Genomic DNA, 11,898 nt, shown 5'->3' with positions numbered 1-11,898 from the left:
CTTGTGAAATCATAAACATATTATTTTTCCTAGAAACATTTTCACTATAATCAATTTGAAAGGGTCTTTTAAATCTTTTTCTCATGGACTGTTCCCCTGACATTATAGACTTTCTAAGTATTCATACTCTAATTCCCCAAATTGGTTTTTAGTAATTCTGTCACAACTAATGTGTTTGTTTTTAGATGTAAATAAAAAGGAAATACTTACTCCAGATTTTATTCAGCGTCTCGGAGGGCTTGGTAAACTGAATAATATTACATTCCTTGATGAGTTTACTAATCAGTGTAAGAAAACTAAACAGAAGGCGATCTGCAGCTTTTTCTTCAGTCTCTTCCATGATCTAAAAACAGGATGGATATAAATCCATTGAGACAACTTCAGGGTTTCTATCAGTACTACTGTCACTTTGGGTCAATTTTTTGTTGTGGGTGCTGCCCTCTGGACTATAGGCTGATCTGCAGCATTCATGGTCTCTGCCCGCTAGATGCTAGTAGCACCCTCCACGCTCCAGTTGTGACAACCAAACATGTCTCCAGGTGTTGCTAAGTGTCTAGCAGGGTTGGCAGTGGGGTGGTGAAATCCCCCTGCTGGAGAAACTTCGATCTTCACATACTATGGAAGATAACTTACTTTAAATCTCATTTTAAAAAAGAAGATCCAGCTACACTGAATTCTTGCTTTCATTAAGAAACATTTTTGAACACACATAATATTTAAGCTGTTAGCTAAACCACCTTAAGTAAAACTACAAAAATTAGCACAAGTTTTATTCTCTGGCAAATTACTTACATCTTTAAAGTTTTCAGGATCAATTTCCTTTTCAATCACAGGAAGAACAGTTCCAAGTCTTCTCTCAAAAGAGACTCCTTCACTTTCCACAAACAAGCCACAGATGAGGGCAGCTAGTTGCCTATTTAAGCTCTACCAAAAATAAACCACAGAAAGACAATGTTAATAACACAACTTGGTACGCCATTTCCAAATTCATAAAATAAAATGGGCATGACTCTGTCTTCAATATTTCTTTTTTTAAATTTTTTCTTAATGTTTATTCATTTTTGACAGAGAGAGAGAGAGAGACAGAGCATGAGCAGGGGAGGGGCAGAGAGAGAGGGAGACAAAGAATGCGAAGCAGGCTCCAGGCTCCGAGCTGTCAGCACAGAGCCAGACATAGGGCTTGACCTCACGAACTGCGAGACTGTGACCTGAGCCGAAGTCAGACACTCAACCGACTGAGCCACCCAGGCACCCCTCAATATTTCTTTATAATGCCAGAAATCAATAGAATATGGATCTTTGGTGGCTTAAAATGAAAAATATAGAAAATCTTCACACCCAAGAATAACATTAAAAAAGAAATGGAACTCATCATTACCCATATTCTCCCATTTTAAATTAAAAAAAAAAAATCAAGATGAGCACTGAATAATATACAGAATTGTCGAGTATCAATGTCGTACACCTGAAGCTAGTAACACTGTGTGTCAATTATATTTCAATAAAAAAAATTTAATTAAAAAACTGGAAGTTGCATACAATACCCCCCCATTCTAACTTTAATATGTATTACAGTCAGTATTAAGATACAACACGTTTATATTCCACAAACATGGGCCACTGTTGATGGTGGCAAGTCAGCAAGTGGATATAATCACTGACAAACATTACATTTCATTAACTGAATATGCAAAACTGAAAACAAAGATATTCATCATTGGGGACTGGTTAGATACATTCGATACATTCATATAGCAGTGTCATTGGCTGACAATCATGTAGTGGGACTACAGGTGATTTTTATGTTACTCTCTATATTTCCTGAAGTTTTACTATAAGAATATATATATATTTTTAAAATTTTATTTCCAATATAGTTAACATACAATTAGTTTCAGGTGTACAATATAGTGATTCAACAATTCTATACATTATTCAGTGCTCATCATAAGGATACTCTTTAATCCCTATCACCTACTTAACCCATCCCCCCCACCCAGCAAGAGTACATTATTAACATAATCTACTAAAAAAAAAAAATTTGGGAAAAATTCAACAATGTTTAAGATGTATTCTTATTTAAAGTGAATACCAAAAGCTAGGACTTTTCATTGAAATTTAACTAAAAGCAACCTTAACCTTTTTTGCTCCAAACCAGGTGGTAACCATATCAAAGAGCCAATCTTTTTTCTCAAGGTTGATTTTACTGAGTAAAGATTTGATTGTCATGGATGCCATCTTCTTGCACATGGCAGAATCATCGTTCACCATCATTAGACAAAGAGGAATAAAGAACATTCCACAGTTCTCATGGAGTAGTCCCTAGAAGAAAACAGGCAGTTAAGAGCACACTCAGACTGGAATTCTTATAGATGCCCAAACAAGGGAGGCTCCCTGTGGGCCCCCAGGGCTCAAGGGGAACATAACTACAGTCTGTGATTCAAGGTACCTGAGGGAATGTGTCAAAGAGATAGGAGATCATTTCCAAGGCAGACTCTCTCCCGGTCTCATGTTCATAACTAAGGCAAGAACATTAGATAGACTTGTTAGTATCTTTTCAATTACCAATAATTGTTTTAAAAATTTTTAAACATTGTTTTAAGGTGTCAGTCTGTTTCTTAAAAAGTAGAAAAAAATATCCATGTTCCCAATTTTAATACTTATGTAAATCTATCACGCTACTATTCAGCTTTAAATGTGATTCTGTTAGATTTTTACCATTCTCCTTAAATAGACTCTTAATGAAAATCAGTGGTCAGACCGAATTCGAAAAGCAACTTACACAACTGTCACATGAAGCCATGTACACTGTTTGATAATCAAGTCAATGATTCAAATGATAACACCCTCAGATGTTTAGATTTTGTCATTTTCCAGACAGGTGCCACAATAAAATGAGAGGAAACTACTCTTCTGCCCCTATGTAGTTTATGGCTTAAACTTACTTGAGTTGAGCAAGCATGAATTCCAAGTTTGGTCTCAATTTGTCACCCAGGGGATAGTCAAGAATATATTTCAGAAAAACCTAGGAACAGAAGCCACATAGATGATTATTTGGGTCCTATCTCTCCAGGATTTCTGCTTCCTAACCTGCTGATACACTGTTCAGTTACAAAGACCTTTCAGAAGACTGATCAATCCTCCTGAGTCAACTGCACGCTTTCCTTTCTTCTCCTACTTCACTTACTCAGGTCCTGCCCCAAGTGCCTGATTAGAAGTCCTAGCCTACCACTGGCATGGTTGTTTTGGGCTCCAGATCTAAGCTCACGTGTTGGAAGCTACTCTCTTCCATAGGTAGTGTGGTATGGTGGACTGAGTACGGACTGTGGTTCACCCCTGTATTTCCCCTTGAATAAGAATGACAATGATGATTGATATTAATACAGATAATACTAATTCATTTATTAATTATACGTCAATTAATTCTATATGCCAAGCACTGTGCTAAGTGTTCCTCAGTTAACTGTCATCACTTTCTTGGAAAGTAGGGGATATTATCCCCATCTTACAGATGAAGAGAATGAAGTTGGCACAGAGAGGTGAGTAACATGCTCAGGTGACAGTGCCAGAATTCCATGCCTGGTTTATCTTCTTTCAAACCATTGTACTAATTTATTAATAAAAGTAATTAATAAAATAATATAAGTATTTATATATAAGCTATTATATATCAATAGCTTTCTGCTACTGGAATAAAGCCCTAAATAAATCTTTTTTTTTTTTTTTTTTTTTTAAATAAATCTTTAACAAGTACACGAGGTCTTGCCTGACCTGGCTCCCTTCCCCACCTCACTTAACCTTCATTTATCTCCTCTAATAAGTAAGGCCCTTACCTACCTCAAGGCTTACCTTCCTTAGGCATTGGCTGCTCCCTTCAACTGGAAAACTAAGCCTTTTTCTTCCTTCACATTTCTGCTGACAAGCCAATCCTCAGGAGAGCCCTTCCTGATTCTAACACCAGGGTGGTCCTCAACCTGATCATATGTTCTTATCATCTACTCTTCCATATTTTGTCAATTCTAAGCAGCACAGTTTTTCACATTTTAACAGATCTGAAATTGGGATGTATCTTAAAATTGATGGCATCTTACCACTGTGTCATAGTGTTTTCTTTCTTTGAAGTATATAAATAAAGGTATGTCTTATAAATAATGAAATATGACAGTGCTTTCTCCCTCCTGGCACTTAGGATGCCTGTAATTAAATACCTGTGGAATTTTTGCTTTGTGCCTGTGTACTTTAAAATTTCACTATCTGACAGGGACTATAAAAATTTTGTTGACTGCTTTTCCAGCAGCACCTGGCACATAGTAATATGCATAAGTAATTGATGACTGGACCAATGGATGGAAATATTTGGTGCAGGCTATCATGCTACAGAAGGAAAATATACATCTTTATCCATTTGAAACATTGCACTTGTGATGGGTTATTCTCAAAATGCTCTTTGTTAACTGAAATCCCCTTAAGGCAGAGCAGACATGCTTCTCACACTTGGTAAGTAAATGGGTTCCTGAGTCTCAGAATAAAGCAACAATGTGACACAAAATTATCTTCAGAATTCAGTCAATGTTGACATCTGTCTATCTAAATATGGAACAGAGAAGACAGGACCCAACACTTGCTATGGGAATAAGGCTTCTTCTCTACGAACCTGTCTGCATTGGACTCTGACAGGTTCACTTTGTGCAGAAATTGCCAACTTGGATACTTTCCGCATGACATCATCGATTTCTGGGACTAACAACTTCCTTGATAAAATGGCCTAAAATAAAAAAGGAAGACATCTCATTTCATGTTCTACTGCAGATGGTTGTAAGCTGATGCACTGTTAAAGCAGTCATAGGCAATTTTCAAAAATAATGAAAGTAACCTTCAAGAGAAAAAAACACACTTAAAAATGGTTAAAATAGTGACTTTTGTTTTATGTATTTTATAATTAAAAAAAGAAAAAAGCTCCACAAAGTCCAATACAGTAAATACAAGCATTTTTTAAACTTTCCTCTACTTTTATAGAAGGCTCTGGAAGTGTTAATTGAATTCATGTTCAAACATTTTAATAAGTAGGTATGTTAGATTACCATTAATCCATCAAAATCATCACAATGTTTATAAATTAATTTTGGAAATCCACAGCTAGTCAAAATACTTTGTTCCACATTATTCTAAGTATCTAATCTGAGGCACATAAACTGTAAAATCCAACATTCTGGTGATACCATACCTTCAGAAGACCAAATGCAGTGGCCTGTCTTGAAGTATCATAAATGTCTTCTTCAGCATATGCTAGTAGAACTTGAAGCTGCTTTTCGGTTATCTGGTAAGACTTCACTTTCTTCACAACTATGGTCACACACTGTAAATTAAACTAGTGAGGTTAATAGCCAGGACATCCCACGAATGAAGAATCAGTGAAATGGTAAGGCCTTAATACAACATCAATGCTTTTTCACACAGGATACCAACCCTCTGGCCTTAGCAAATTAATCTGGAAAAAATTCTGAACAGGACCAAAGGACAATGAGGAAGCCTAAGTTTGATGTTAAACCTGGTCCTGGCTCTTTCGAAGTATAACTAAAAACACCTCACCTTGAAACAATTTACCACCAGGTGGAAGTTCTGGCCCCTGGCAGCTCCAAGTTTTGCATAGTCCTTCAGCAACAGGAAGAGGTGTTTTGTCAGCTGTTCTGCTTTTGTTTCTATGGAAGGCAGAGGGAACCTCAAGACCCAGATCAGGCACTGTAAAGCACCTGTGATCACCTGAAAAACAAAACCAACCAATTTATGTAGTGATCAAACCCAACAGTCAAGCACCTGAGGCTGTGTAGACGCTATAAGCAATCAAGTTGAAAAAATGAAATACTCTGCTCAGCCCACTCTAGAAGAACCGTATACCAAAAGCATAAGAAGAGAAGGAGATTTCCTATTCCCTGTGGTAGAACTTACTGCTTCTCTAAGGCACATAAAGGTGATGCAAGTAGGGGCGCCTGGGTGGCGCAGTCGGTTAAGCGTCCGACTTCAGCCAGGTCACGATCTCGCGGTCAATGAGTTCGAGCCCCGCGTCGGGCTCTGGGCTGATGGCTCAGAGCCTGGAGCCTGTTTCCGATTCTGTGTCTCCCTCTCTCTCTGCCCCTCCCCCGTTCATGCTCTGTCTCTCTCTGTCCCAAAAATAAATAAACGTTGAAAAAAAAAAATTAAAAAAAAAAAAAAAAGGTGATGCAAGTAAATAAGAAAGAGTGCACCATATTCTTAACCTATATGAGTCAATGACTGGAAGAACTGGCCAATTTATTTATTTTCAATGTTTTTATTTTTTATTTTTGAGAGAGAGAGCAGGGGAGAGGCAGAAAGAGAGGGAGAGAGAAGATCCCAAGCAGGCTCTGCACTGTCAGCACAGAGCCCAATGTGGGGCTCAAACTCATGAACTGTAATATCATCACCTGAGCTGAAATCAAGAGTCAGATGCTTAACTGACTGAGTCACCCAGGCATCCTGAATTGGCCAATTTCAGCAACTTTTTTTTGTCTGGAAAGATACATTATAAATGACTTTTCTATTTTCTAGAATGGTACTTTAATCCATTCTAAGCAACTGTATACAAGGCACTCTAAAAATCAGAATTACAAAGATAAAGAGAACACTGTCCCTCTATTTAAAGAGCAGACAGCTGGCTAAGAAATTAAGCATGAGAACAATACACTACAATTTAACATAGTTAAGTACTGTGCAAAAGATATGAAAAAAGTGTGCTGGGACCAAGCGATGACATGAGAATCCTTGACCTCCCGCTCAAACCTTAGAGACTGCTGAGATCAGTTACTTCACCTAGTTCAGCTGTGCCTAATAGACCCACACTGCTCTGGTTGCTGTAAGGTCTTCTTGGGCTGGATTAGATGAAGCCATAGAGGAAAGGTCTTTGGAGTCACAAAGGCCAGAGCTTAAATCCCAGCTCTGCAGTTTATTACCCATTCAACTACAGAGATGTTACTTAACCTCCTGGCACCTTCACTATAAGACAGGCAGGCAGGAAACGGGAGATGTGTCAGCTCTGGAGTCTGACGGACTGATATCCTAGATCTGTGATCTAGGCCAAGTCAGCTGATAGCCTACTTTTCTCACTGATAAAACAGAAGCATTAATAATATGTGCTTCATAGGTTGTTATGAGGATTCACACCAGTGAGGGCAGTAGTGACAAGGATGATGGAGATGATCAGTTCTGACATGGTGACACCATTACTCAGCCTCATGATGTTGCAAGGACCCAATGAAGTATAATGTTATCTACCAGAGCCTGTAACACTGTTGAAGGCTATCCAAATATATGGTTGGAAAGCAACGTAATGTAGGGAACAGAAGTCGTTCACGATATCATAAAGCCACTTAAAAACTCCATCATCTTGTGAAGCACAAGCCTAAAAGTTCTGGGTATTTTGTGCAACACAGTTCTCATGAAGGAACAGAAGCTCACCTTCACATCCATGGAAACCAGGCAGTCTATGAGGAGAGAGACAAAAGGATCCAACATTTCCAGAACAGGTTCACTTGAAGACTTGATCTTGGAAGTCTTTAGACTCAGATGTAGCAGCTAAAAGATTCAAAAAGATATTTCATACCAGTTGCCCAGAAGACCAAATGAGTTAGGTAAAGGTAAAATGATTTTAAGAGAGAAACATGAAGCAACAAAAATTCTGAAGGAATGGTAAAGGGCCTGGGAGACTCTCAGTAAGTGAAGAAGGTAGGAGTTCACTGTGCAGCTGAGATGCTGAGTTCATTTACCAAATGATTACTCAGGATTTACTTTGATTCGAGGCACTGGGTTGGCACACGGGGCACAGCAATGATCAAGATGAACATGGTTCCTGCCTGATGGATCTTAACCAGGAAGAGAGACTCTAGCAAATAATTAACTGTAAATGCAGTGTGCTTTGGGAGTTCTGTGGGGACCCTGGCAAAGGGAGGAGCCCGTGGTAAAGTCCTGGAGTGACAGAGTGTGGAGACTATGAAACTGAAGGGAAGCCAGTGTGGCTGAGCTGTGTGTTGGGAATGATACAATACAAAGTTTGGCCCCTGTAGCCCAGATGAAAGACCAGGCTCTCAAGAAAAATGGGAGCCAATGAAGGTAATAAAAAGGAAATAAAACGATCAGATTTGTGTTTTTAGACACTTACATCTTTAAAAAAAATTCAAAATAATTTAGAGATGCCCATGGGCAAATCAAAGTGAACCCATAATAAATGTTAGGTCAGAATCATGAACCCTGAGACCATTATATCATCAAAGTAAGTACTAGAAGAGAGAAATGGTAAATGGACCAATGCACCTTTAAAAAAATGGCCCAGGGGCACCTGGGCGGCTCAACTGATTACGTGTCCAACTCTCGATCTTGGCTCAGGTCATGTACTCATAGTTCATGGGATTGAGCCCCACATCAGGTTCTACGCTGACAGTGTGGAGCCTGCTTGGGATTCTCTCTCTCCGCCCCTCCCCTGCTCACACTGTCTCTCCCTCTCAAACTAAATAAACAAACAAACAAAAAAAATAGCCTGTAATTTATTTCTGATAAGGCATTTACAGTGGGAATGAGCAGAGGACTGAAAGGCACACTCACTGTGGGCAGCAAATCACACTTTAAGGGTTAATTCTTACCCGGAGTCCAGACTCAATAAATATGTGCATGTTGGTTTTCCTGCTCACAACAGCTTTCTGCCCACCTCGAACTGGAGTTGGGGGGAGCAGAAGACAGCTCTGGGGTGGCAGACGTGGATCCAGTGCAGGGGCTGCTGGGTTTCTGTCAGTCACAAAGGAAAAACAGGGGCAAGAACACTGTATGCTGCACTCTAAGTCACGTGACCCTGTCTGGTGACTGGAGTCCAGCACTAAGTAGTATGCTATTCACTGTGGGCTTTTTTTCTCCTTCAACCATGAGAAAAAGATTATTAGGTTGCTGATCAAAGCTGTAGAACAACCCCAGAAACAGAAATCAGATTGATGAACACACGTTTAGATTAAGATGAACAGTAAAAGGACACTCCCTTGATGTTTGAAAACAAATGCCAAGGAGTTTCTTTTAGAACCCAAAAGCAAAATCCAAAGGAGGTATTTTAAAACCTTTTCAGGTCTAGATATCTATTTAATCAGAAGAAAAGCTATGTATTTAAAATCTATCCTAACTTTGATTCAATAAATAACATAACTGGCTGCTGTCACAGCTAACTTACTCATTTATCAGAAAATCATCTCATGCTGAGATTTATCACCTGGAAGGGCTTTAGCCCAAACACCACAAAGGAGAACCGTCTCATAACTCAAATATATATAGCATATATTATACAAGTATGTAATTGTATATGTATTATGTATATAATTATATGTACACATAAATAATTGTACATGTATTATATATTATGTAATTGTATAATATATGTAAACATGCATATGCAGTAAAACCTTGGTTTGTAAGCATAATTCATTCCGGAAAACATGCTTGTAACCCGAAGCACTTGTATATCAAAGTAAATTTCAAGAACCATTGGCTCAGTTGTGATCATGTGATATATGGCATCAGGTACTACTTATATTGCAAGACGTCACTCTTTCATCAAGTTAAAATTTATTAGAAATGTTTGCTTGTCTTGCAGAACAAGTTACTCGCAATCCAAGGTTTTACTCTATGTGTGTGTGTGTGTGTGTGTGTGTGTGTGTGTGTGTGTGTGTGTTTTAACTAAGGTAAATTATTAAATTAACTCACTTAAGAGTAAATGAAAACTGAATGGTTTATCAGAAGCAAGCACCCAAGGATAGTTGTTTTTTTTTTTTTTCTTTCAAACTTACTTTTCTTTCTCTGTTAACAGGGGAAGATTTTCACTGACCAACCCATAACTGAGCAATAGTATGGATTCTGCCTTCATTTCTTGATTTACAATTAATCCTGCTATGATTCGGCGCAAGGTTTCATGAACTTTCCGGGCCAGTTTTAAACTCGTGGTATTTTGTAAGATCTAAAGGCAAACATAAATGTCATGTTGAGATAACACAGAACTGCCTTTTTGTTTGTTGTGATGGTAGTTTTTAAAAAATACATTTCCTTTTTAATATAGGTTTATTTTTCTAATTAAAAAGAAACATCCTTAATAAAATTTCAAACAGAGCATACAAAGTAACATTTACACATACTTTCAATCCCAGAGACAACCACTATCAGCATCATGTATGTCTCTGGATTTCTCTGTGCTCTCTGTTGGTGAGACCTCAGGGCACAGGACTGGAGACATGACGTGATACATGGAAGACATCAACCCTGTAAGTGCATCATAGGCAAGCACGTGCACATATACAACATTACCAAAATGCAGTCAGTACTCATCTGAAACCATGCTAACAGTGTTGTGATGGCCAAGCCTCAGGGTTTGATATTAGTCATTAGGCCGAATCATAGGAACTTAATGGGAATCTAGGACCATCAACATCAACAAAACCCTCAGCACTTTATAAATATTTCTTTGCACAGGACACGGTATTAATAACTTTAACTATCTGGGAGGGACTTGATAATATACATGGAAAATACATGTGCTGTGTTAATTCTTTTTCATCCTCAAAACATACTTAACATTCTCAGGTTTAGATAAGATTAATGCATTGTAGAAAAAATTATGGAGTTATTCTGACACCAAAACATTTGGAATTAAGGTTAATTCATGTCATTGAATAGTGTTTTGCTCTAGTTTTTGTGCATAAAATTATAATAAAATGAGTTAATAACATTTGTTGAGTGTTCACCCCTACATTAGGCACAGAGAACATAATGAAGGTAAGTAAACTACAGTCCCTGCCCGACAGGAGCAGAATGAAAACAGTGCAAAGAATGTAAGCTTTGGATCAGAAAGATCTACAAGTAACGTTTTACTTTCCTCCTTAATCATGACCCTTCTACCTTTTGTTGAGCCTACATTTTCTTATCTGTAAGATGAAAGTACCATTGATCTCAGAGTGGCTGTGCAGATTAGAAGAGATCATGAAACACGATGCTGAGAACATAATATATGTTCAACAGATGTCACTTTTCTCCCTCTTGGCAATCTGGGAGCAGCAATCTGTCTTCAAAAGCTATGTTCCTAGCTGCTGACTTGAGCCAACTATAAAACTCACTTGAATTTCAATTTTTTGTTTCTGCATCACATGGTTTACATCCAGGAATCTGGTTCTTAGTTTAGAATGCCACCTAGGGCTGCCAGCTAGTGGCCATGTGGTATCCATGCTCTTCGTACCAAATGAAATCCTGGTGGTCAAGTGCAGCATTACTGCATGGGTCGTTTTAAGAACTCATGATGCTGTAATGTGGGGATCTCCTGTACTGCATTCAAGTCCTTACCTCTTTTAATGGAAGGATAAGTTTTGTAACCTGATCTTTCCCTACAAACTTGCCCAGGATTTCGTAAGAATCGTAACTCTTGCTTCTTCGTGCCTCCATGACTTTGGAGAGGATCTGCTTCACTTCCTTCTCTTCAGCAATGGCACCAAACAACTCATGGTTAAAAATCTTTGAAAGAAAAAAGCCAAATGGCAATTATGTGTAATCAGCAAGATATGTCAACATAAGCAGTCTCTGATACATCCAGATGGGAGGAAAACAAGTTGGACAGGACTGAAATCAGATGGCAGGAATTTCTATTAGATTTCACTTTTTCAAGGCAGTTCAGGGACCAATTACTGAAAGACAAGCAAATACCGCAACACCTGAAGGTTTTTACTAAGGGGAAATAAAAGAGTGCTATATAGATTTACATATATGATTGTATAATATAAGAGACAGGTACTTCCTCTTGGATATTACCGAGGATTTCCCTTTAAAAAACTGATGATATCTGTAACTTATCAAAACTGATGTGTTTAATTC

General features: G+C 38.2%; 1 protein-coding gene across 2 annotated transcripts in view; it reads right to left on the bottom strand.

Moving 5' to 3' along the window:
• The window catches only part of UTP20 (UTP20 small subunit processome component), a 109,715-nt gene that overhangs the window by 7,565 nt on the left and 90,252 nt on the right, over positions 1–11,898 (bottom strand). For both annotated transcript variants that reach the window (XM_047065766.1, XM_047065767.1), the window contains exons 45-56: positions 11,374–11,541; positions 9,834–10,000; positions 8,649–8,790; positions 7,471–7,587; positions 5,590–5,760; positions 5,225–5,356; positions 4,655–4,765; positions 2,946–3,025; positions 2,450–2,519; positions 2,140–2,322; positions 793–924; positions 211–343 (exon numbers count right to left, since the gene is read on the bottom strand). In XM_047065766.1, coding sequence (XP_046921722.1) covers positions 211–343; positions 793–924; positions 2,140–2,322; positions 2,450–2,519; positions 2,946–3,025; positions 4,655–4,765; positions 5,225–5,356; positions 5,590–5,760; positions 7,471–7,587; positions 8,649–8,790; positions 9,834–10,000; positions 11,374–11,541 — 1,606 coding nt within the window. The remainder of the gene's footprint in view (positions 1–210; positions 344–792; positions 925–2,139; positions 2,323–2,449; positions 2,520–2,945; positions 3,026–4,654; positions 4,766–5,224; positions 5,357–5,589; positions 5,761–7,470; positions 7,588–8,648; positions 8,791–9,833; positions 10,001–11,373; positions 11,542–11,898) is intronic.

Source organism: Lynx rufus, unplaced genomic scaffold, assembly GCF_022079265.1.
Source record: "Lynx rufus isolate CCGP_SWC_20201006 ecotype Redwood Valley unplaced genomic scaffold, mLynRuf1.p SCAF_7, whole genome shotgun sequence".
NCBI lineage: Eukaryota > Metazoa > Chordata > Mammalia > Carnivora > Felidae > Lynx > Lynx rufus.
This window is presented reverse-complemented; position numbering and strand designations above follow the sequence as displayed.